Source organism: Podarcis muralis, chromosome 6, assembly GCF_964188315.1.
Source record: "Podarcis muralis chromosome 6, rPodMur119.hap1.1, whole genome shotgun sequence".
Taxonomy (NCBI): domain Eukaryota; kingdom Metazoa; phylum Chordata; class Lepidosauria; order Squamata; family Lacertidae; genus Podarcis; species Podarcis muralis.
This window is the reverse complement of record NC_135660.1, coordinates 3,939,091-3,965,233: the sequence shown is the minus strand read 5'-3', so window position 1 is coordinate 3,965,233 and position 26,143 is coordinate 3,939,091. Positions and strand designations below refer to the sequence as shown.

Genomic DNA, 26,143 nt, shown 5'->3' with positions numbered 1-26,143 from the left:
TTTTGTGGAGCTACAGTGCCCAGCGCTAAACAGATGCCCAGGGAGGTTGCTTGAGGGTGAGGCCAGGACTCCTTGGCAGGGCGTTTGTGTGTCTCTGTGTGTGCACATGCTGCAGATCCAGGTCTTCTCTGTTCCTTCAGAAGTGGGGTTGCAGCTTCTGCTGGGCTGTTCTCCTTCACTCCCCTCCGCTTCTTCCTTTTCTCCCCCTCAGCTGTGCCAGGCCAAGGGCTTCATCTGCGAGTTCTGCCAGAACGAGGAGGACATCCTCTTCCCCTTTGAGCTGAACAAGTGCAGGACGTGCGAAGGTGAGAACGGGAGCCACATCCCCTGCGGCTGGGTGTTTGCGACGCCGAGTTGATTTTGCTAGTTGCTCATTTCCCTCTTCCCATGCAGAATGCAGAGCCTGCTACCACAAGGTGTGCTTCCGCTCAGGACCCTGCCCCAAATGCGAGCGGCTGCAAGCGCGGAGGGAGCTGCTGGCCAAGCAGAGCATGGAGGCTGACATCTCGGACTACGAGGAGGAGCAGGAGGAGGAGGCAGCCGTTGAAGGAGCAGCCACGTGACAGATGAGAGACTGTGACTTGGTGCGTGGCCTCTGCCTCCAGGGACTGAACTGACAGAGAACTCAGACTGACTCTTCCACAGCTAATAAGCCAACATGATGGGAGCCTTTGGGGGGGGGGGAGTCCCCCAAAGGGTTATTTTGCACTTGCCTTGGGAGGTTTTGGTGCTTCCCTTCTGTCTGAGCCAGAGGACGAGGGAGAGAGAGACTTGCTTGCTGTTTCCGCCACCAACTTCGATGCACTGTGGAGCCCAGCTTCGCTGCCACCGCAAAGAAAGTAGCAGCTGGCTTTGCCTTGAGCGCCTGAACTTCTCTCCACATGCCACTTGGGAGAAGCCGGTGGGTGATGCTGGTGGGCTTGTGTGGCTGAGCTCCTGGCCGAGTTCCAAAACACTCCTAAAGGGAAAACGCCCACGTGGAAACTTGTTATTTTCTGTATTGGCTGCTGTGTGCCAGAAGAGGCAGCTTTTATGTTTTTCTTTTGCCAAAACCACTGCCTACTTCGCTGCTGAATGTCATTTATCTGGCCCTAATTTTTTGTGCCTGAAGGAAGCCAGAGAACCGAAAGGGGCATTCAGCCTGCCCTTTTATTTTGTCGGGAGCTGCCTAGCTACAATAAATACTGGGGGTGTAGAAAACCTGCTGGTACCTAGCGGGGTAAGCGGAGGAGGGGGGGGGCGATAGTTGGCAAACTCAAGGTCCCCACAACTCTTCTCAGAATAATCTGCCCACACACCCCAACGCCCTGTTAGAGAGGACCTAGCGCCTGCTTCCTTCCCTACCACCCTTTCTTCCAATTTGCCTAAAAAGTCTTTTTCCTTGCAAGGGAAATGTGGGTTGGCAGCTTGCAGAAATAACTGTACCCTTCCAGGATGCTGGATTTGGCAGGGATTCCACTTTAAAGCCTACATAGGGCAGAGCCTGGGGCTTTCCTATTGTGGGAGTTAACCTCTGGGCTCTTCCTTAGATCAGAGAAGGGGATGGATTTCTGACACTTTTGCAACGATGCATTTGCTTTTCCTGCAGATATTTCTGCTGTTGACACCTAAACTCTAGTACTTACCTGGCTTTGATGGTAAATTGGTAGGTGCCTTTTGTTGTTTTAGGGTACAGGAGATTTCCCATTACTGGTCATGTTTCATGATCAAGCAGGCCATGAGGGTAGAAAGGGGCAATTATTTAGTAGGATGGGGGGCAGAAAACGGTGCTGAAGATTGCAAGTTCATTTCCTCCTTCTTGCAGAAGCATGGCAGGGTCCCTAGGAGCAGAGCTTAAAGCAGCCTTCATCCTCCTGATGTTTAGGCTCAGTGGGAGCTGCAGTCCTGGAAGGGGTGCTAAACTGGAGAAGACGGGCTTCTAGCATGCTGGTGAGGTGGTGCTCTCTTGTTAACCACCAGCCATTCTACTAGAATTAGGGGTTAGCTGACTTGTTGCACTGAATATGGCTTGGGTTCATTCAGAAACAAACAAAACTTCCTTTCCTCATATTAATAGGTGAGCCTCTTTGTCAGATTCCTTTAATTTGGTACTTGAAATGTGGCTGTGCTTTATAATCAAGTAGGGTTCTTCTACACCAACTAGTCTATATAGTCTCTTCCCTGCTCCTGTTTTGCAACGCTTTTTCCTGGCACCTTCTTGCCCACCTCTTCTTCCTCTACCTTGTTCCTCAGCAGAGAGGTGTTCATCAGCCCTGCTTAATCTCCAGGAGTCTACCTTGTCTCTTAATCTCCAGGCTTTTTCATCGGGGAATATCTGGCCTGTGGGGCTTGCTGGCAGCACTGGCAGCAAGTCCTGCAGGATCCAGAACGCTGCGGTGCAGCCCTGCTTTTGGCACAGATCTTCCCTTTGCAGTCTGGCTTTGATATAAAGCCAGGCTGCAGAGGAAGAAACAATTGAGAGCGCTTAAAAGAACCCTTTCAACATTGGGTCGTCTTGTCAAAATGGCCTGCAGGGGCGGAGAAACTTGGGACCTGGCCTGTGCTGTGTGATTGGCAGGATTATTTTACGCTACTTCACCCCCCCGCTGATGCTGGTATTCCTTTTATGGTGAAAGCACTTCACACCCTTATCGACTAGGTGTGTGCTCACAAACTTCTCCCAGACTCCTCTATGTGGCAGTTCCTGTGCAGGGGGAGAATAAAATGGGAGGTGAGAGCAGCCTTCTCCTATCCTATGCTACTGTATGGCAGTGTACCCAATTCTGTATACGGTGCTGTTCCGTAACAACCTCCTAGCAGAGCACCTTGTGTGGTGTGGTCCTTCAGAGTACTCTCCTGTGTTGCTGGCTAGAAGCTGGAGATTGTATTCCTTGCAATATGACCAGACTTTCAAAGTCAGCTGGTTCTTGGACGTTTGAAGTGGCCCAGTCTGAAAGGACAGTTGGTTTGTGGATGTAAGTGAGGGTCAGTGTAGTCTGTAGGTAGAAATGGCATGATGTCTTGAGGAAGGAGGTGGCGGCATTTTTGGCGTAGGTCACTCAGCTAGCACACAGCAGAATCTCCTGCAGGAGGCAGCATATGTCCTTTTGTGCTGGCCTAGACTGCAAGACCCATTTTCTAAAGATGGATAGCAGTGTCATTTTGGCTACTGTATTTTTTTAACTATACATAATACACTAGAAAAACCCTGACCTAGATAAGCAGGACATACAGTTGACATGCGTGCAAAATGACACGGTGATGCTGTGAAGATTTACTTAAAGAATGCTATATAAAGGTAGACTTCCTTCTATCTGCTTTTTCTAAGAACAAGATTTGAGTGTTTGCAGTGTCAGGAAGTTGCCCACTTCTGCTCAGACACGGCCTTGGAAGGTGTTGCTCTGTGGCTTCCACTTGCTTAATTCAGTGGCACCCTTTTTATGCCCTCCGGCTTAGAGCCTCAGCCTTTTGCTGCTGCTTTTGGCAAGGCTGAAATATCTCTGTGTTATTTTTTTAGCTCCACGTGTAGTTTCCTCAGAGTATGCCCACGTCCAGAATTTATAAAGGAAATGTTGAAATAATTGACTTGGGGTATGTTCAGAAACAGTTGGTGGTTTGGTGAACTAGCAGTCTGGAATATGGGTGATTGAACCAGCTGAAGTGAAGGAGCAAGGAGCCGGGAACACAGGTTAACTCAGCAGGGTGGATGCTTGCAAGATGGAGATGGGGCAATCCACAAGCACCCTGTTGACTGAACGCCTTGGGTGTTTGTGGGTTGGGTATTATCGTGAGAGGGTTCTTGGTGTTTGATGGCAGTGGGGCAGTCCATCCACCTCACCCCACCCCACCCCCAAAGACAGGATTTGCTGTGTCTCAAAGAGAACTGTGGGACCACTCCTCCCATTTCCTGTGCCTTCACAATTCCTACAGTAGCCTGTTACTATTCTCTACTTGAGATCAGAACTCTACAGAAAGTGCTTCCCAAATAATTCCTGATCTAAGGTTTTAAAAACACAATAGCGACAGGTTTGCAGCAGCATGGAGTATTTCATGCATTCTGAAGCCCTCACTTGCTTCAATTAAGAGCCTCTCTCATAGATAACTGTTGAAGAAGAACATCTTTTATCTTGATTACATACATCAGTTCCCTTGACTGCCAAAAAACATTACATGGCTCTGTTTTATGGATTGGAGCTCCCCCTTGCTATCCCCCCTGCCTTTCAAAAATTGTTTTTACTTATTCCAGGGCCCAACTACACTTGCTGCTAATCATGTGCTTAAAGAAGCATGCTTGACTTGCCCGTTTTTAGGGCTCCAGTCTGAAATACACGTCCAATCCAGATCAGTGCCCACCCAGCCCCTGGGCATTTGTCTTCTCTATTGAATATCACCCCCCCCCCCGGTTATTTGCCCCCAAATGTGCCGTGAACAGAAAAGTCATATGGAATCCTGGTGATTTTTTTCTCTCTCAAACGGTGGCAGCCTGGCAAAGTATCTTTTTCTTATTTTAAATGTGACCATCGTCAAACGAAGGTGAGCGAGCCCTCAACCTTGTGTCACGAACAGTCTCAAAAGATTGTAAATCCACACTGCAATCCTTTACAGTTAAGAAGAAATTTGGTGGGGTTTTTTTTATATATATAATTGTCAGCACTTCTGTTGATGACATTTCTTGTGTTTGTCAGTAAGGCCCTCTTTAAAAAAGCTATTTTCCAGGACAGACTTCTGCCAGCCTGGTGCTCTCCATTTAGCTATGGGACTACAATAGCCATCAGCCACAGGCAGTACAGTTCTGCTGCCTGGGGGCTGATGAGGAAAGACTAGCTCAAAACATCTTGAAGGCACCAGGTTGGCAAAAGCTGTTCTAGATGCACTGATCTAAGTTCCAAAAGGGGGGTGGTAGTTTGTGGAGGTTTTTTCCCCTTTTACGTGATAATTGTGCAGTCTCCTTTCTGCAATGCCTGGAAAGTGCACAAAGGGAGAATGTAATGCACAGCTGAATGGTTAGGAAGCCAAATGGCCAACCCTGATGAAGCTGTGATTGATTTCTGGTATGCCCACGGTTTTGCAGAATGACTGCTGTCCATATTGTAAATGGTATGTGAAAGTTCTTTATAAAGAGTTAACGGTGGACTTGAAAGCAGCTATCCACCTGCTGTTAACCACAGAAATGCCGTCCATAATAAACTACACTAATAAGCATGCTGTTTTTGTGGTCTCTGTTTTCGTCGAACGTGAAACGCCTCCTCATTCGTAGGTTCCAGGCTCTGTGGCTTTGCTGGGCTGCTATCTCCTCCTGCCACTGCCCACCATTCTGCCATGCAGAAACATTGTAAAAACCTGTCTGCTGTGTGGCCCGCGGCTTTGGGATTGCATAGCAGGTAGAGAGCGAGGCTTCAGGAACGCAGCTTGACCTACTGTCACTTCTTGTTCTGCACCATCTTAAAAGGGTGAGCAAAACCTGCCCTTTTGCACTACAGGCGTTGTGTAACGTTAGGCTGGCCTCAGCCGCTGTGAAAAAGGCGACGTCAAGCCTTGCCCTTTAGCCACTTGAGGATTACTTGGAGAACTTTTGAGGGCTGTACTTGCGCTCAAACTGGTCCACGTCAAACTTCCTCTTGCAGCCAGCATAATTCATGTAGCGGATCTTGCCAAACACAGCCCGCTCTGCCCAGCCTTGGTCGTGGATCCCACAGATAGACCACATGCAGCCTGATGGGAGGAAAAAAAGAACAAACAGGTCTCTGCTTTTGCATTCTTCCTCCCACCTTTCTCCGCAGACACAGACACAGGTCTGGTGATTCCAGCTCCGCAGGGGGTTGGACTAGATTGGCTCTTGGGGCCCGTTACAACCCTATGACTCTATGATACAACCACCCAGCCTCTTCCCATGACTGACCTACGTATCCATTGGGGTCCCGGCCATCCAGTTCATAGCGGTCATTAAGGTAGATGGAGAATTTCAGGGCCTCCTCTGGCGAAGTGGTCCACTCCAATATTTTCTTGGCCCAATACATCCTCAGGAAGCCGTGCATCTTCCCTTCATGAACCATCTGGAGCTGAAGAAGAGGGATGGAAAGGTGGATGAGCTACGGATGGGGCCTTCTTGGGAAGTGCCACCCGCCCTGCGGAATGCCATCCCACCAGATGTCAAACAGATAAACCATCATATGACTTCCTGTATCAGGAAGCTTTTGGTGTATTCTTGGAAGCCGCCCAGAGTGGCTGGGGATGTGCTTATGGAACCAAAGGGGTGGTGGCCCCCAAAAGTGGGGTGCACTGGTTTAGATAAAAGGCGAGTAAAGGGGGGACTTTATGGGTATCCCATAGGGGCAGCTGGTTGGCCACAGTGAGAAGGAAGTTCTCCATCATCTCTTCCTGCTCCATCACTATTGTTCACACGCCCTTCAAGAGCAGTTCCCAGAGTGGGTTACAACAGTTTTAAATTCAGAATCAAAAAGAGTTAAAACTAATGAGAGTCACAGAGATGAAGTGGGGCCCTATGCTCTTAACCCCACAAGCAGGAAATAAAAACAACTGTACACATTCAGAAACGGCCCTTCAGAAGGTAGGCTGCCACTGAACATGGAGGCTCACCATTTAGTTAGTATGGCTAAACATATTTATTTTTATTTTTATGTATATAATTTTTTATTTAATTTTCTGTTTCAGAATTTAAAATACGCATTTAAACATCCTTAAAATATCAACGACTTCCCTTCTTCTCTTTCCATGGTTCATTTTACATATCATAAATCCCTGCATATTTTACAAAAACTAAACCATTCAGTATTCCATTATTACATCCATCAAAACTTATTTACACTGCTGAATTTATCTTAATGCTGCCAACGTTTTCAAGTGTACACAATTATTTCCCATATATTCAATAAACGTTTTCCAATCTTCTCTAAACGTATGTTCTTCTTGTTCTCTTATTCTGTGCGTAAAATCTGCAAGCTGCGCATATTCTGTCAACTTTAGTTGCCATTCTTCTTTAGCTGGGACCTCGCTCGTTTTCCATTTTGGGGCTAACGAAACACGGGCCACAGTAGTGGCACACATAAATAACTTTTTTGACACCTGGGAATTTCCAACCCTAATCCCCCTTTAAAGCCATCTAATCCAGCGGCCATCACAACATCCGGTAGCAGAGATTTGTACCACTTAACAAGGTAGGGTGTAACTTTTCCATTCCGGTCGAGCTGCTGCTCCAAAGAATTTTAGCATTATTGGAGAGGGAGATGCAGATCTCCAAGCACGTGACAGACACGTGCTCAGAAGCCAGCACATGCCCATCCAAAGACAGGTCCTCACACACCTTTGGAGTTTAGGTTTACCTGCGCAGCGTTCCAGAGAGGGTCGTGTGTCTTTCCTGCCTCCAGCTGTTCCAGTTTGTACAGGTGTGGTCGCTTGTCTTTGGCGTGCAGCTTCAGAGTAGTCTTGGCCCAGTCGTAAGCCCCTTTGAATGGTATAAGGCATAAAAGATTATGGTTAAAAAGTAATTGAGCCCTATTAAAATGCAGCATTATCATAAAGGTAAAAAGGTAAAGGACCCCTGGACGGTTAAGTCCAGTCAAAGGCGACTATGGAGTTGCGGCACTCATCTTGCTTTCAGGCCAAGGGAGCCGGCGTTTGTCCACAGACAGCTTTCCGGGTCATGTGGCCAGCAGGACTAAATTGCTTCTGGTGCAATGGGACACCATGATGAAAGCCAGAGCGCATGGACACATCATTTACCTTCCCACTGCATTGGTACCTATTTATCTACTTGCACTGACGTGCTTTCGAACTGGCAGGTTGTCAGAAGCTGGGACAGAGCAACAGGAGCTCACCTCGTTGCGGGGATTCAAACCGCCAACCTTCTGATCGGCAAGCCCAAGAGGCTCAGTGGTTTAGACCACAGCGCCACCCGCGTCCCTGCATTATTATATCACATGATCTAATAGTCACATGATATAAAATGTCGCAGAAGAGGTGTCCTTGCAGAGCAGAGAAAGGCAAAACAGGTGAGCCCATTTACCTTCCACCTTGTCATAGTTCGGGTTGTAGTAGCAGAAATTGTCCGCCAGCTCCCTCCGCACCACGGCCTCTTCAATGAAGGCTTCCGCCGATTCCTTGTACCGGCTACGGAGCTTGCGAACCTCCAGGATTGCTCTCTGTACAGAGATCTGACCTGTGGGAGGGCAGTTACTGTTCAGTGGGCTTCAGAGATGTTTGGAACTTGCAAGAGAGACTCTCCTGCAGGCCACAGCAATCTTCTGGGGGTTCCCTCCCTGAGAGAAGTGACAGATAGGTAGCCATGTTGGTCTGCCATAGTCAAAACAAAAAAAATTCCTTCCAGTAGCACCTTAAAGACCAACTAAGTTAGTTCTTGGTATGAGCTTTCGTGTGCATGCACACTTCTTCAGTGTGTCTGAAGAAGTGTGCATGCACACGAAAGCTCATACCAAGAACTAACTTAGTTGGTCTTTAAGGTGCTACTGGAAGGAATTTTTTTTGTTGCGAGAAGTGAGGTTGCAGGGAACCAGAGAGAGGGCCTTCTCGGTAGTGGCACCCACCCTGTGAAATGCCCTCCCATCAGATGTCAAGGAAATAAACAACTATCTGACTTTTAGAAGACATCTGAAGGCAGCCCTGTTTAGGGAAGTTTTTAATGCTTGATGTTTTATAGTGTTTTTAATATTCTGTTGGGAGCCACCCAGAGTGGCTGGAGAAACCCAGCCGGATGGGTGGGGTATAAATACATTTATTATTATTATTATTATTATTATTATTATTATTATTTATTATTATTATTATTATCTACTAGGTGCCTAAGGGGTCTCTCTCAAGTAACCTGGTCTTGAGCTGTACAATTGCCATCTTCGTAGTCAAGGTAACGCCACTATTAATTGACAGTTGTTACAACGAGCTCATATATGCTTATATTCATGTGCATTGATATAAGCTAATTGCTTGCTTTTAAAGTTCTCCTTATCTGTGGAGTTTGGGGTCCTGGGCTGAGCCTAGAAAGGAGAATTATCTCTAAGATTTGGGTACCTGCCACCTATGCCCTCATGTGGGCAGGTGAAGTGATGGGAAGGCCTGGCCAAAGGGAATTATGCTGCTAGGTGTATAAAGAATGGATGAAGGTTTCCTTGGGTACGGACAAACCATCTCCTTGCTGCAGTGTCCATCCCATGTCTGCAAAGGCTGGGAAAATGGGAAGGCTGGCTTACTCTAACGCAGGGGTGAGCAAACTTTTTCAGCAGGGGGCCGGTCCACTGTCCCACAGACCTTGTGCGGGGGCCAGACTATATTTTGGGGGGGGGGGGGAATGAACGAATTCCTATGCCCCACAAATAATCCAGAGATGCATTTTAAATAAAAGGACACATTCTACTCATGGACAAACACGCTGATTCCTGGACCGTCCGCGGGCCAGAGTTAGAAGGCGATAGGGCCGGATCAGGCTGCCAGGCCTTAGTTTGCCTACCCATGCCAGTCTAATGGATCACTCTGGCATCTTTGACATCCTTCTTTGGTACCCCTGCCCCAAATACTCCCTCCTCTGGGGCTGTAGATCAGGGCCACAATGTTGGTACTAAAACTTTGAATTTGCCCTGTAGCAAACTGGTAGCCAGAGCAGATCTAGCAAGCAAGGTGTTATATGCTGGCGCTGGTTTGTCCCACAGCCAACCTAGCAGCCTCCGTATCATACCCCAAGGGTAGCCCCACATGGAGCACACTGCAGTAACCTAAACATCTGTAAAGCCACAACCCTAAATAGTTTTGGAGTCCTCCTCTGTTCCTCCCATCTCAGCACAATTTCTAATACCAACGGAGATCTCTTTCAGATGCCACTTCTTCTTCTAAAGGCTGCTACCAACCCTAAACTTTTTGGGCAGAGCGGTCAGCTGATTTGCAACCCACCCAGGGTTTGGCCACCCCTGAACCCCCCAAGGGTTTGACCCAGGCCTTGCAGAGGACCACCTCCCCACTCACCAAAGTGGAACCAGGGCGAGAGGTTGCTCAGAGCCGCCCGGTTGGGATTGTTCCTGTCTGTGCCAAAGAACTTCAGGCGGTCCTTGATGAACTCTTCCAGCACCGCTAGGCCGGCAGCCGTCCCTGGCTGCGCCCAGGTCACCTCCTTCACGGAGCGGTCGACTTGCAGGCTGGCATAGCAGGCGTCCCAGTCAACAGGCTGTGGAGTCAGAGGGGGAACAGGGGTGAAAGCTAGAAGCAAGGAGCAACTCTCCAGGCGAGGGACGTTCCAGCAATCCTTAACATCCCAGAGCTCACGGGAGCGTGGGCATCATTCGGCTTTTCATTTATCTTATTTTTATTTCATTTCTTAAATTCATGCACCGCTTTAATTTTATAGGCCTCGAAGCAGTCTACAAAGAATAAAATAATAAAAATGACCAGACAGGCTTACCCAGACACATAGAGTTTACTGCTGATTTTAATCCTTTGAATGTTTTAAATAGTTTTTAACTGTTGTTGCCTATAATTTTATTGTTCTTTTGTAAACTGCTTTGAGGATTGATTGATTGATTGATTGATTTGTAACAATCAAGCAGCGCGTAAATTTTATGGAATAAAAATAATACATACTATTATTCAGGGCTTTTTTTGCTATTCTAAGAGAACAAGGGAGAAGTCCACTGATGAGCTCTGGCGCCTCTTTTTCCCCAGGACTCGCGGCAGCTTACAAAAATACAAGAAAGCTAAACATATATACAAGGCAATAGTTAGTATGCAATTAAACTTCAACAGGGTTAAAACAAGATAAAAGCAAATCTATTAAAATACGGATGGTAAAAAATAAATGCGCATTTGTGGGGTGAGTATTGCATACCTGTGGCCTTCTGTAAATGTCAAAGGAGCACAGAAGAGGAGGAGGAGGAGGAGTTTGGACTAGATATGCCACCTTTCACTCCCCTTAAGGAGTCTCAAAGCGGCTCACAACCTCCTTTCCCTTCCTCCCCCAACACAAACACTCTGTGAGGTGAATGAGGCTGAGAGACTTCAAAGAAGTGTGACTGGCCCAAGGTCACCCAGCAGCTGAAGGAGGAGCGGGGAAGCGAACCCGGTTCACCAGATTACGAGAACACTGCTCTTATCCACTACACCACGTTGGCTCCCTTACACCATAGGATGCTCCCTTACCCCGAGTCAGACCATTGGTCCATATAGCTCACTACTGTCCACACTGACTGCCAGCAGCTCTCCAGGGTTTCAGAGAGGGTGTCTCTCTCAGTGCTTCCTGGAGATGGCTAGATTTGAACCTGGCACCCTCTGCATGCAAAACAGATGCTCTACTGCTGAGCTACAGACTTTCCACAGCTTTTCTGTCCCAGCTGCAGTGAAGGGCTAAGGGAGACCTGCTGGAATGTCTGCAGCAGTTTGCCAATAATTACAAATGTCAAAAAAACAAAACACAAAAAACAACCCAGATCCCTGCTCCCAATATCGACTGCTACCTCTGCCTGGAACTCCGCGGGATAAGGGTGCCTGACGACAGGTGGGAATTCGGTGAGAAACTCAGCCAGCCGGTCATGGATTTTCCGGCGGATAGTTCTGGCCCCGTACTCCTGCTTGTCGGAGGCCACCCAGCAGGGCACAATGTTGTGAGCATCGACCTGGAGAAGCAAAGCAAGAGAAACTACAATTGCACACAGCTCCCACTATCCTAACACTCGCTATACAAAAATTCACTTATCCAAACCCAAGGAATTAATACCCAAGCCTCCTAGAATTGCTATGTACACCGCAGATTCAGATATCCAAACACCCAGACCTGCATGTAGTACTGTAAACGAATCAGCAGCCTTGAACAAACCTTAATTTTTGTGTATTCCTGCTTCAGGGCAGCCATTTTGCCAAAAACCATGATGGGAGGGAGAGAGGGAGCTAGAGAGATCAGGCAAATAAGACAGCGTTTTCCTTCTTTACTTGCCTTTTGCAAGGTTCCAGAGGGTTTTCCTGGGTTTTCTCGTCATTTCAGAGTAAAATGCCGTGGTTGGGAACGGATTAGAAATTTCCCCATAGGAATCAATAGGAACGATTGACTCGTTATGCAAACATTTGCCTAACACATGATTTCCTGAGAATGTATTGTATTTGAATAGCGGGACCTTTGTGTTAACGTGTAGAGACAGGGGAAAGAAGGATCCTAGGAACTTCTACAGCAGCCCTTGCCCACCTGGTGCCCTCTAGATGCTGTTGGTCCATGACCTCTCTTAATAGCCACCAATTAATTGTGGCATCAGCTTTTCTGGGATGAAGCTTCTTCTTCTTCTACTACCATCTGTGACTGGATTAAAGACTTTTTGAGGGATTGGAAACAAACAATGAGGATTGGGACTGTTACATCTACCTCCCTGAAGCTTAGCACTGGAACCACACAGGGATGTGTGCTAAGTCCCTACCTGTACTCATTGTACACATATGACTGCATATCATCTGATCCATCCACAGTAATTATTAAGTTTGCAGATGATACTACCATAATGGGTCTAATTGCAGGCGGAGATGAAACAGTGTGCAGGGGGGAGGTTCAAAAAGTATCTACATGGTGCATAGAGAGTAACTTGCACCTAAATATTAGTAAGACAAAGGAGATGGTGTTGGACTTTCGGAGGAAGAGAGGGGAACCTGCCCCATTGTATATTGGGGGCGTTGTGTGGAGAAAATTCCTGGGAGTTTACCTTAGTGAGGACCTCATTTGGAAAATCAACAAAACTCAGGTGATCAGAAAGGCCCAACAAAGATACTATTTCCTCAGGGTCTTATGAAAGAATAATGTTAAACAACAACTGATGAACTCCTTTTACTGGTCCACAGTAGAAAGTGTCCTTTCATATTGTATCATAGTGTGGTATGCTGGCCTGACAGCCACGGACAGAAAGTCTCTACAGAGGGTGGTGAACACAGCACATGATATCATGGGCTGTCCCTTGAGTCCGCTAGATGACATCGCAAGGGATCGTTGCCTTAGGAGAGCGAGAAAAATTCTCAGGGATGACTCACACCCCGGCCATCACCTCTTTAATCTTCTACCCTTGGGCAGGAGATACAGAAGTATAATCAGCCGTACCAACAGGCTAAAAATTAGCTTCTATCTGTGGGCTGTTAGGCTGTTGAACGGAAAATAATACAGCGAAATTGACTTGTGAGGTGGTGTGTTGTGCGATAAGCACATGGAGTGCAATGAGATTGAGTGTTTGGGTGGGCGGGGAGGGAGGCTTGGTTAATTTCATTTTTTATATATATATATATAATTTTTATTAAGATTTTTACATTACAAAATAGAAAAAGAAAAAAGAAAAAATACAAAATAAAAATAGTTAAAAACAATCAATCTTTTCATCACATTATTTTTCATTTACTTGGTTCTCGGACCTCCTCATACCTCCCTTTTTTGTATTCCAGTTCAATTTATTAGCTCAGCAGTTTCTTTCCCTCTTTATTCTACCCAAGGCTTGGTTAATTTCATTGTACACAGGTTGTACATTGACAATAAAGGTATTATTACAGTGGATGCTCAGGTTGCGAACGTGATCCGTGCGGGAGGCACATTTGCAACCCGCAGCGTCCGCAAACCACAGCAGCGCGTCTGCGTATGCATGGGTTGCAATTCGGCGTTTCTGCGCATGTGCAAAGAGTGATGTAGTGCTTCTGCGCATGCACGACCGCCGAAACCCAGAAGTAACCCGTTCAGGTACTTCTGGGTTTTGACGGTCCGTAACCCGAAAAACCGCAACCTGAAGCGTCTGCAACCCGAGGTATGACTGTATTAAGCTTCCTTTGTCAGATTCAGTGAACGTGACGGAGGTTATGAACTCAGGAATCCAGGCAAGATGGTGAAATGCTCCTTGGAATCACAACATCCGTGTCACCATGGAGACACCCCCCACTGCCCCATAGCTCTGCCAGATCACACCCCAGCGGCCAGACTCCAGGCCTCCCTACCTGGACAAAGGGCACATCAGGTGGCAGCCTCGCCTGGACATCTTGCACCCACTGCATGGGGACACGGAGGGGGGCGAAGTCCGTCACCACCCCGCCAATGTCGTGGGTCGTCACAAAGGGGGGCAGCACGTCCTTTGCGAAGCCGATGAGCAGGTGGAACGGGATACTTAGTTCCTTGCACTCCTAGGAGACACGAAAAGGAAGCAGAGAATATCTGGTCACACAGGAAGCTCATGATATTGACTCATAGACTACCGGTTAGTCTAGCTCAGTTGGCAGCAGCTCTCCAAGGTTTCAGGCAGGGGACACCTCCTGGGCATGTGCTCCCCCACTGAGTAATGGTCCTTCCCTAAAAGATACAAGTTTCCAGTCCTCATTGTTTTGAACGAAGGGTGAATTTGAATAGGAAGCCGGTTATGTTATAAGCTGCCTTATACTAGACCAGTGGTCTCTCACATCGAGTATTGTCAACACTGACTGGCAGTGACTCTCCAGGTTTTCAAACAGGGGTCATTCCCAACCCTACCTGGAGATACCAGGGTTTGAATCTGGGACTTTCTGCATCCCAAGCACATGCTCTTCCACTGAGCTATGTGTCTATCAAAAAGGAACAAAGTTCTAGCAGCTGCAGATTTTTAGTTGCACGCATACATACAAGCCTGTGTCATGACTATCTTGGCTACGAGTGCAACTATTCAGGTACCAATTGTTTCTTTTAAGTCTGTTGCACTGCTGCAGTCATGCACCAGCCCGGCAACACAAGTAAAGGTAAAGGAAAAGGGACCCCTGACCATTAGGTCCAGTCGCGGCCAACTCTGAGGTTGCAGCGCTCATCTCGCTTTACTGGCCGAGGGAGCTGGCGTACAGCTTCCGGGTCATGTGGCCAGCATGACTAAGCCGCTTCTGGCGAACCAGAGCAGCGCACGGAAATGCCGTTTACCTTCCTGCCGGAGTGGTACCTATTTATCTATTTGCACTTTGACGTGCTTTCGAACTGCTAGGTTGGCAGGAGTAGGCACTGAGGAACGGGAGCTCACCCCGTCACAGGGATTCGAACCGCCGACCTTCTGATTGGCAAGTCCTAGGCTCTGTGGTTTAACCCACAGCGCCACCCACATCCTCCGAATAAAATCCCAGCTTTTCCAAAGCTCTCCTAGGTTTCCCAGACAGAAAGTGTACCGTATTTTTTGCACCATAACACTCACTTTTTTCCTCCAAGAAAGTAAGGGGAAATGTCTGTGCGTGTTATGGAGGAAATGCCTACAGGTGGCATGCCTACAGATTTTCCTCCTCTAAAAACTACGTGCGTGTTATGGTCAGGTGCGTGTTATAGAGCGAAAAATACGGGTAAGTCATCCCCCCTGCCCCATCAAAAATGTGAAGTTGGCACACTTCACCAACACCCACCAAAAGGCTGACTTAGCGTGCAAAAGAATAAGAGCACAGAAATATTTGTGCTGCGAGAGGAGTCCTACCCTTGCGCTTCTGCACAAGTCTCTGTTCTGAGCACTCCCCTCGAGCGGAAAGAGGAAAGCCCAGAGCGCTGCCTCTTTCATTGACCCAAAAATCAATTTTCTTTGGAGAATGGGTTGCTCTGCCAGGTAAGTGAACGATCCAGCCACACCTGACGCAGAGACCCAAGACAAAAGGCCAGAGCAGTTAATCAGGCAGAGCTGCTGTGGGAGACTCCTCTGCCTACAGCTGCTTTGGGCTCGCAGGCTATTTACAGCTTCCAGTAATATCCAAGGCAACACGATGACCAAGTACAACAATGCAATATCAATATAAACTCTTTATATAATCTATTTGGAACATTGAACAATATGAAAAACCGAATAAACAGAAATCTTTTTAAATCTCTGAAAGTCAGAAAATGTGCACTTGCACTTTTGATGGATTCTCCTGAAAACATAGAACCAAATAAACGTAAGTCTTACAAGTCTCTGAAAGTCTTTGTAGCTAGCTAGACCAGTGGTCAGGGATGATGGGAATTGTAGTTCAAAAACAGCTGGAGGCCCAAGGTTGGGAAACACTGGACTATGCAAGTCTTTGAAAGAAGCAATGGGTCAGATTCTTATCTGGTGATAACAAGCTGTAAAGCTTTGTTTTATGACGTCCAATGCTGCTGAAGTGGTCCGCAAACAGATGTAGTGAACAGTGATTCTGGATATACCCACTGTTTCATAGAATTCTTCTTCAGCACAGAAGAAGGATCCAGAAATGCTTCATAAACCCATCTATATGGTGAATGTATAGTTAAAGCTATGGTTTTCCCAGTAGTGATGTATGGAAGTGAGAGCTGGACCATAAAGAAGGCTGATCACCGAAGAATGGATGCTTTTGAGTTATGGTGCTGGAGGAGACTCTTGAGAGTCCCATGGACTGCAAGAAGATCAAACCTATCCATTCTGAAGGAAATCAGCCCTGAGTGCTCACTGGAAGGACAGATCCTGAAGCTGAGACTCCAAGGCTTTGGCCACCTCATGAGAAGAGAAGACTCCCTGGAAAAGACCCTGGTGTTGGGAAAGATGGAGGGCACAAGGAGAAGGGGACGACAGAGGACGAGATGGCTGGATAGTGTTGTTGAAGCTACCAGCATGAGTTTGACCAAACTTGCGGGAGGCAGTGGAAGACAGGAGTGCCTGGCATGCTCTGGTCCAGGGGGTCACGAAGAGTCGGACACAACTAAACGACTAAACAACAACAACAATATGGTGAATGGAATTGTATACAGTGGTACCTCGGGTTAAGTACTTAATTCGTTCCGGAGGTCCGTTCTTAACCTGAAACTGTTCTTAACCTGAAGCACCACTTTAGCTAATGGGGCCTCCCGCTGCTGCCGCTGCAGCGCCAGAGCACGATTTCTGTTCTCATCCTGAAGCAAAGTTCTTAACCTGAAGCACTATTTCTGGGTTAACGGAGTCTGTAACCTGAAGCGTATGTACCCTGAAGCGTATATAACCCGAGGTACCACTATAATAACAATAACTAAGGAGCAGTGGTCATAAAGTTATGATATTGCATTGTTGTACTTGGTCATTGTGTTGCCTTGGATATTACTGATAATTGTTTGCAACACAGGGGTTTAATTGTTTGGTTACTATTTACAGCATCCGGCACACAGCTGCGAATGACTTTATCTATGACAGCTGGCCGCAGCCTGGCACCCTCAGGTGATTTGGACAAAGACTCCCATCAACCTTGCCCACAGGGCATGCCGTCTGCAGTTGATGGGCATTTGGGAAGAAGCTGGTGTGGCAAGGCTGCTGTGCCCAAATTGATGCTGCAGGCGGCTTGCCCACTAGAACCTCTCCCCAGTGCACAACCACTTCTGACACCGATGCAACATCTTCCTGACGCAACGGCGGTACCTCGGCCACTTCCTTGAGGCCTCTGATCAGGAAGCCGAAATGGCGGATGGTAGCCTCCAGGAACTTGGGCACCAGGCAGAAACAGACATGCAGCGGCAACTTCTGCTTCAGGGCCAGTCGCTGGGCATAGAGAAAGGCCCAGTTATCTGGGGAGAGAAAGAGCAGGAAAAAGCCAATTATTATTAAAGATTTTCTTGTTTTACAGAAGTAAGTGTAATGTCTCTCGTATTTTTACAAACATTTTTACAAATCCGTTTCATTTGTTGAGACATTAGGGGGAGAAAAAAAAAGGGGTGGAGGGAGGGAAGATGGGTGGGGCCGGGTGGCGATGTTTCTGTTATGCTTAATGTATGTAGGGTTTGGTGACAGCGTTGCTTGTGCTGTTCGCTTGTGTTCCTTTGGTGGTGAGAGAAATTGGGTTTGGCCTAGGGTGTGGTTGTTTGTTTGTGATTGGCTGTGGTGATCTTTGTTTTCGTGTGTGAGTGGGGTGGGTGGGTGTTTAGGATCAGGCTATATTGATTTGTATGCTGTTGGTGGATTATTGTCATTGTCTTGTTGGGCTGTGTATGTGATAAAGGGGACCCATACCAGGGTAAAGGCGTCTTCTTCTGTTTGTCCCCTTGTCAGTTTCAGTTTATTGGTTAATTTTTCTAGCAGGGCTGTTTCCCATACTATTTGATACCATTGAAGAGAAGAAGAAGAAGAGTTCGGATTTGATATCCCGCTTTATCAATACCCTGTTGTTGTTGTTTAGTCATTTAGTCGTGTCCGACTCTTCATGACCCCATGGACCAGAGCACGCCAGGCACTCCTGTCTTCCACTGCCTCCCGCAGTTTGGTCAGGCTCATGCTGGTAGCTTCGAGAACACTATCCAACCATCTCATCCTCTGTCGTCCCCTTCTCCTTGTGCCCTCCATCTTTCCCAACATCAGGGTCTTTTCCAGGGAGTCTTCTCTTCTCATGAGGTGGCCAAAGTCTTGGAGCCTCAACTTCACGATCTGTTCTTCCAGTGAGCACTCAGGGCTGATTTTGTTCAGAATGGAGAGGTTTGATCTTCTTGCAGTCCATGGGACTCTCCAGAGTCTCCTCCAGCACCAGAATTCAAAAGCATCAATTCTTTGGTGATCAGCCTTCTTTATGGTCCAGCTCTCACTTCCATACATCACTACTGGGAAAACCATGGCTTTAACTATACGGACCTTTGTTGGTAAGGTGATGTCTCTACTTTTTAAGATGTTGTCTAGATTTGCCATCGCCTTTCTCCCAAGGAGCAGGCGTCTTTTAATTTCGTGACTGCTGTCACCATCTGCAGTGAATCAATACCCTAAGGAGTCTCAAAGCGGCTAACATTCTCCTTTCCCTTCCTCCCCCACAACAAACACTCTGTGAGGTGAGTGGGGCTGAGAGACTTCAGAGAAGTGTGACTGGCCCAAGGTCACCCAGCAGCTGCATGTGGAGGAGCGGAGACGCGAACCCGGTTCCCCAGATTACGAGTCCACTGCTCTTAACCACTACACCACGCTGGCTCATTGGTCCATGCTAACTCCTTACAGGTCTCTCCAGTGTCTGGCTATGATGCTTCTGGCTGTTGAAAGTAGGTGGGTTATGAGTTCTTTGTGGTGAGCAGGAAAAAGCTTAACGGAACGGCTCCGCAACAGATGGTCAGCAGCGGGGAGTGTAGGGGGCGCAACAGACATGCAGTGTTTGGGCTTCTCCAAACCTCTGTGCCAGCTTGATGAGCGCAAGTGCCCCAGTTCTGAAGGCAAGGCAGGGCATACCTGGTGGCATACAGTGTGGCTCAGGACCGCAATACCTCAAGGAGTGCCTCTTTCCTTATGAACCTCCCCGGACCCTGAGAACATCTTCTGAGGCCCTCCTTCGTGTGCCTCCTCCTCAAGAGGTCCGGAGGGTGGCAGCACGAGAACGGGGCCTTCTCTGCAGTGGCTCCTCGTCTGTGGAATGCTCTCCCCAGGGAAGTTCACCTGGCGCCTTCATTATACACCTTTAGGCACCAGGCAAAAACGTTCCTTTTTAACCAGGAGGTCTTTGGCAGGCCTGATCAACACCCTATACCCTTTTAAAATGTGGCTCTTTTGGGGGGTTATTATTGGGTTGTTGTTTTTATTTTGATTTTATGTACTGTGATCTTTTTTGTGAACCGCCCTGAGATCTCCAGGTATAGTGCGGTATATAAATTCAACAAATAAATAAATAAAAATATAGATTCCCTTCCTCCCCAGGTGGCTGGAGGCCTGTTTGTTATTTCTGCAGCAGGGTCTCAGAGGGTCCCTATCTCCAGCATCCTAGGGCTGCCCAATCAGCATGAATGGGGGATATTTTTAGCCACCATATGCTCCCAATCTAAACACTGAAAGCGAAAGGTGCTTCAGCTTCAAGGGAATGGTGTGCAACTTCCACTCCATACAAGGGGACTTCACAGGAATGTCACCCAGAAAGCAAATACTGCAGCGCTCCCTTGAATCAGCTCCCCCTGATAACCTGATACTTGCCACTTGGTCATTTTAACCCACATGCCTATTTTATAGTTTTCGGGGGTTTTTATTTTCATCCAGTGTTAGAATCAGAGAATTGCAGAGTTGGAAGGGACCTCTAGGGGTCATCTAGTCCAACCCCCTGCAATCCAGGAATCTCAGCTCAAGCATCCCTGACAGGTAGCCACCCAGCCTCTGCTGAAAAACCTCCAAGGAAGGAAAGTCTGTTGTTCCCATGTGTTTAATACACATTATAAAATGAAATAAATAAATAAATAAACTTTACAAAAAAAAGACCCTGTTTGCACGCAAAAAATTAGATCTAGCCGAAAGGCAACACAGAAGGACCTGCATTAATTACTGCAATGCACCTCTATAGTTGTTATTACTGTATAATTGCGTAATTATAAAATTATTGTGTAACTTGGGAAGGTTGTATAATCTTAGAAGGGGCGTGGCTGTATCAGGAAGGGATTCTTCTGAATTTGCCACAATGCTTTATAAATGGCAATGATGCTTTTTCCCAGTGTTTTGCCAGCCTTCACCCCCAGCCACTCCATCCCACCAATTACACAGAAGGGAATAGGGGGCCGGGGGGTCCATAATAATAATAATAATAATAATAATAATAATAATAATAATTTATTTGTAACCCACCCATCTGGCCAGGTTTCCCCAGCCGCTCTGGGTGGCTTCCAATAAAATACAGTGGTACCTCGGGTTACATACGCTTCAGGTTACATACGCTTCAGGTTACAGACTCCGCTAACCCAGAAATAGTGTTTCAGGTTAAGAACTTTGCTTCAGGATGAGCACAGAAATCGTGCTCCGGCAGTGCGGCGGCAGCGGGAGGCCGCATTAGCTAAAGTGGTGCTTCAGGTTAAGAACAGTTTCAGGTTAAGAACGGACCTCCGGAACGAATTAAGTATGTAACACGAGGTACCACTGTATTAAAAATACAAAAAAGCATCAAACATTAAAAGCTTCCCTAAACAGGGCTGCCTTCAGATGTCTTCTAAATGTCAGATAGTTGTTTATTTCCTTGACATTTGACGGGAGGGCATTCCACAGGGCGGGCGCCACCACCGAGAAGGCCCTGTGCCTGGTTCCCTATAACTTCACTTCTCGCAGGGAGGGAAGCACCAGAAGGTCCTCGGAGCTGGACCTCAGTGTCTAACCAACTACAAGTAGTGAACTGTTGGTGCTCTAATTTTACTGCAAATATTAATGCACCTCTTGTAGTTTGGTTTCCCCACCCAAAAATAAGCCAGGACAGATTGCAGATCCCGGGCACCGACCAAGCTCTCACCTTGCACTCTCTGATCTCGTGACATCCAGTAGAGGATGCCCCGGGCATCTTCCTTGAGATCGGGATCTTGCGAGATGAGACGGACGCGCTTCTTGTTGTACTTGAACTCTGCGACGGAGGGCGCTGCGTCCAGGCGGGCTTGCTTGATGGCCTCGGCCAGGGCGGCAGAGCCTCTGCTGCCCACATCTCCTCCCCCAGCCGCCTTCTTAGCGCCAGGCGGTGCCCCGGATGCCAACCTCCCGTTGCTCTCCAACCCATCAGGGACTAATGCTCCCTCTTCTGCCCCTTCCTGCTTAGACTCGGCTGGCTTCCGCTTTCTCCTCTTCTGGGACATGGCTGGCCTTGCCCCGGGGACCGCAGAGAGGTTGCGCACCAACCACGAGACCCAGGCGGGGCCGGAATGGGGAGAGACGCAAGCGATGACCCTTCCGGGGAGCAGGCTGGAAGGAAGAAGCGGCCTGCAAGCAAGCACATAAGAACATCATTGGTGAGCTTCTGGGAGATGATATATAATGAGATGAAAAAAAGGTTGAAATATACATTTATAAAGAAACCAGAAGCATTTTTATTGGGCTTTGTGGGGAGTGATATAAACAGAAAGGGATGTAAGCTTTTTTTATATGCAATAACAGCAGCAAGAATATTATTGGCCCAAAAACGGAAGCAAGAAGAACTACCGATGATCGAAGAATGAAGGATGAAGTTAATGGACTATGCAGAACTAGATAAATTAACAGGAAGGATTCGAAACCCGAAGGTCCAGAAATTCACGGAAGACTGGAGTAAATTTACAGACTATTTGAAAAGTATTTGTGAAGATCCGACGACATTTGTAGGGTTGCAAGAAGTTTTGTGAGGAGTATTATTGGAATTATTACCAAAATGGATAAAGGGGAGGATGATTTGTTAAGAGACTTAAAGTTAATATAAAATGCAGAAGAAGTGATTGCAATGGTGGATTTTCAGAGGTGTTGATGGAAGTCTAAAAAGACTGTATAAGTGATAAAGGTGTGTGGTACATTTTATAATTTATATGTTAAAATCAATTAAAATTATATTTTAAAAAAAGAACATCATTGGTGGATCAGGCTATGGGGGCCTCCATTCCATCTGTCTCCAACTAGAGCCCATGTTGGTGTGGCTGGACCACGACCTGGGAGAGACCTGGGTTCAAATCCCCACTCGGCCATGAAGATCGTTTCCCCTCAGCCTGACCCACCTCACAGAAATTCGAAAAAGAAAACTCAGAACCCCGTGCAGCGCCTGGAGCTCCTAGGGAGAAAATGTGGGGTAGAAATGCAGCAATAAAATAAATAAATACCTGGCCCTTTGGGTACCATAATTTTCGCTCTATAGGACGCACCTGACCATAGGACACACCTTGTTTTAGAGGGGGAGAACAAGAAAACCCCCCCTCCGCTCAGCGCTCCTTCAGCAAAGCAGCAGGAGAAACAGAGCCCCTTCCATTTCTCCTTCCGCTTCGCTGAAGGGGCGCTGCGCAGCTCTCCCTCTCTGCTGAAGCCAGGAGAGTCTTGCTCTCCCGGCTTCAGCAAAAAGAACCCGAAGCCTCCGGAGCGCAGCGGGAGCTCCCACTGCGCTCCGAAGGCTCCAGGCGGCTATCCCTGAAGCCTGGAGAGCGACAGGGGTCGGTGTGCACCAACCCCTCTCGCTCTCCAGGCTTCAGCGAAAGCAATGCAAAGCCTCCGGAGCGCGGAGGGAGTGCTCCCTCTGCGCTTTGGAGGCTTCGCGTTGTTATCGCTGAAGCCAAGGAGCCTGCATTCGCTCCATAAGACACACACACATTTCCCCTTGATTTTTGGAGGGGGAAAAGTGTGTCCTATAGAGCGAAAAATACGGTATTTTAGACAACAACTCTAGAACATCTGGACGCTGTAATCCTATTTACTTTCCCCCCTGAAGTGAACGATTAGATACCTTTGGGGAATCAGGATGTGACGTCACCAGCCCTCCCCTGTGGTTTGTCGCCAGTATCTGCTATACAGAGGTACGCTGTCTCTGGGCATGGGGGTCTCCATTTAGCATCCAAGGCTACAGGCCTCTTCCTCACGGAGGCAAGAATCAGCTGGTTTCGTCCAGCATGCGGCCTCCCAGCTTCTGCCTACAACTCCCATCAGCCCCTGCCAGCATGGCCAAAGGGTAGGGATCATGGGAGTTGTAGTTCAGCAGCATCTGGAAGGCCAGAAGTTCTCCAAGCCGAGGTGAACTTTGGAAATAGGGTGCCTTGAGCGGGGAGAAGATTTGGCGGCCCCCTCCCTCAATATTCCTTATTTTCACAATCATTCTTTTTGGTACAGTTGCTTTTAATAGATCTTCTTAACAGGCGCACTGAAACTTCGCATTATTACAAAAAAACAGAAATTATGTTGTTGTTATTTAGTGCCCTCTGAGCTTGGCACCCTGTGTTCGGGAACCACACGATCCTAAATCCAGCCCTGTCTAAGCTCTTTGGTGGCTGGTAGCTAGCTATGTGGTCATGTATGTTTTGAACACAGAATCCTGGCTTAAAAAAGAGAAACAACCTTCACAGTTGCTGCCGGTCAGAGTGGGCAATACTGGGCACTTAAGGCAGCTCCTGCGTTCAAACCTTACAGCACCAGTTTGGCGAAAGTTGCTCTAGAGCAGGGTGCAAAAACACGGCACTCAGTCACTTCATGGGACTGCAGTGCTCAGGCTCATTCTTGAGCAGAGCTAGACCAGGTCTGTGCAGTGGGTTAGAGGGAAGAGAGAACAGGGCAACCCGAATGATTTGTGCAGTCCGGCCCGTGGACCAGACTAAGGAACTGCTTCTGAAAAAGGAGAAGAAACAATGGATGGATAACCTATGTATCATCCCATCCCTTGCAAGGCGCCTCCGTTTTCCTCCTTTTTCTCTCTCCTGATCCCTGCCTCTTTCCCCTTCAATTCTTAGCTGTCAACCTTCCCTTTTTTTGCGGAAAATTCCCTTATTCCAGTGCTGTTTCCAGCTGATCCCCTGTTTGTTAGATATCCCGTAGACTGTCCCCGGGACAGGTGAGGCTGCTGGTCCCTTATTTTCGAAGGCTGCTGATCCCTTATTTTCAAATCTGAAAGTTGACAGCTATGCTTCAATTCCTCGTTTGCTCTGTTATTTTTCCTCTCTCTCTCTCTCTCTCTCTCTCGGACTGTAGGGTTTGACGGGGGTGGGGGGGGGGAGTTCCCTGGATTTGAGGCTGGGGGAGAAAGGGGAGAATGCTAAGCCCCTATTATCCTGGCCACACTTTTTTGGGGGGGGGGTGTAACAGAACAAGCATTTCTTGCCCCCTTCATTCGCACAACGGCCCTGCAAAGTAGTGTCACAACAGGACAAGTTATGCTGTGCAGCCACGGAACGGGGCGGGGGGGGGGCCTGCGGCGGCAAGACCCTCCATGGAAGGGGGCAAGGCCCGGGGCTGCGAGCGGCCCCCCTCGCCGGCACTCACCGGGCGCCGAGCTCTCCGCGTGGGCTTCCTCCGCTGGCGCGCCAGGCCCCGCTTACACAACGCGGCGGCGGCGGAGGCTGGGCGGGGACAGAGGCGGGCTGGGCTCCGGGAAGCCCCTCCCGCGGCCGCTTCTCCTCCTCCTCCTCCTCCCAGCATCGGGGAAGCGGAACCCCGCCAGGGGCCGCCGCAGCCTCGCTTTCCGGGCTCGGGGCGGCAGACTCGCTTTTGTGAATGAACCGCCGAGCGGATGGAACGTTGCAACATTTTACGCTCGCGGGCCTCTGACGTCACGCGCTGTTGCCTGAAGCACGTGGCGGGGCGGGAGGGCGCCTGAATCTCGCTGGCTTTTCCTCCAAAGGATGGGTGCCTTTCGCAGGAGGGGGGCGCCACTCCAGCTCCCCCCCCCCCAAAAAAGAGGGTGTCCTTACGGCTAGTCTGCAGCGGGTTGATGGTCCTTGGCCGCCGGGGCTTGTCGTCCTCTCTCTCCTTTTATCCTCCCCCCCCCGGCATGGGCGGGGGCAGGGGGGCACCCCATCAAGTAAATAAATAAATACAAATACTTAAGTAAAATTAAAAATTGTCGGAAGATTTTAACAGGTTTTCCTGTTCAAAAGAAAATCATTTAAAACAGCTGTTGTTGTATTGAGACATTTCATTCCGAATCTGCTGCACAGAGCAAGACAGAGGATGGCGTCAGGTGGGTGTCCTGCCAACACTCCCCCGAACATAAATCGTCCATGCCCCGGGGCAATAGGACCGTGACTACCTGTAGCAGTGAGGGGCAAATGGAGCTTGTCCACCTGGGAAGGAAGCCCACGTAGAAGAAGGAAAACTCACAGGGCATCTTCAGGTGATGGGCCCAGTGGCCATGATCTTCGTTTTTTTGATGTTGAGCTTCAGACCATATTTTGCGCTCTCCTCTTTCACCCTCATTAAAAGGTTCTTTAAATCCTCCTCACTTTCTGCCATCAAGGTTGTGTCATCTGCATATCTGAGGTTGTTTATATTTCTTCCGGCAATCTTAATTCCGGCTAGGGATTCATCCAGCCCAGCCTTTCCCATGATGAATTCTGCATATAAGTTAAATAAGCAGGGAGACAAAATACAGCCTTGTCGTACTCCTTTCCCAATTTTGAACCAATCAGTTGTTCCATATCCAGTTCTAACTGTAGCTTCTTGACCCACATAGAGATTTCTCAGGAGACAGATGAGGTGATCAGGCACTCACATTTCTTTTAGAATTTGCCATAGTTTGCTGTGGTCGACACAGTCAAAGGCTTTTGCATAGTCAATGAAGCAGAAGTAGATGTCTTTCTGGAACTCTCTAGCTTTCTCCATAATCCAGCGCATGTTTGCAATTTGGTCTCTGGTTCCTCTGCCCCTTCGAAATCCAGCTTGCACTTCTGGGAGTTCTCGATCCACATACTGCTTAAGCCTGCCTTGTAGAATTTTAAGCATAACCTTCTTGGCGTGTGAAATGAGTGCAATTGGGCGGTAGTTGGAGCATTCTTTGGCACTGCCCTTCTTTGGGATTGGGATGTAGACTGATCTTCTCCAATCCTCTGGCCACTGCT

The 26,143-nt window shown here is 48.1% G+C and overlaps 2 protein-coding genes across 8 annotated transcripts in view; one reads left to right on the top strand and one right to left on the bottom strand.

Moving 5' to 3' along the window:
- Positions 1 to 5,181, top strand: part of RUBCN (rubicon autophagy regulator) — a 53,555-nt gene extending 48,374 nt beyond the window's left edge. For 5 of the 7 annotated variants that reach the window (XM_077929620.1, XM_077929619.1, XM_077929621.1 and 2 more), the window contains 2 exons: positions 212 to 305; positions 394 to 5,181. In XM_077929620.1, the coding sequence (XP_077785746.1) occupies positions 212 to 305; positions 394 to 563 (264 nt within the window). In that variant the 3' untranslated portion in view covers positions 564 to 5,181. The remainder of the gene's footprint in view (positions 1 to 211; positions 306 to 393) is intronic. The other 2 variants (XM_077929623.1, XM_077929622.1) reach the window with 1 other exon arrangement.
- LOC114598189 (deoxyribodipyrimidine photo-lyase-like) lies at positions 5,075 to 24,776 on the bottom strand. The gene is made up of 10 exons (XM_028731915.2): positions 24,570 to 24,776; positions 21,112 to 21,569; positions 17,310 to 17,455; positions 13,939 to 14,121; positions 11,448 to 11,606; positions 9,967 to 10,165; positions 8,003 to 8,155; positions 7,320 to 7,441; positions 5,879 to 6,038; positions 5,075 to 5,691 (listed from the first exon to the last, which is right to left on the bottom strand). Exons 2-10 carry the CDS (start codon positions 21,443 to 21,445, stop codon positions 5,537 to 5,539), a joined length of 1,611 nt encoding a protein of 536 aa, XP_028587748.2. The 5' UTR covers positions 21,446 to 21,569; positions 24,570 to 24,776; the 3' UTR covers positions 5,075 to 5,536.
- Between the last annotated feature and the right edge of the window lie 1,367 nt (positions 24,777 to 26,143).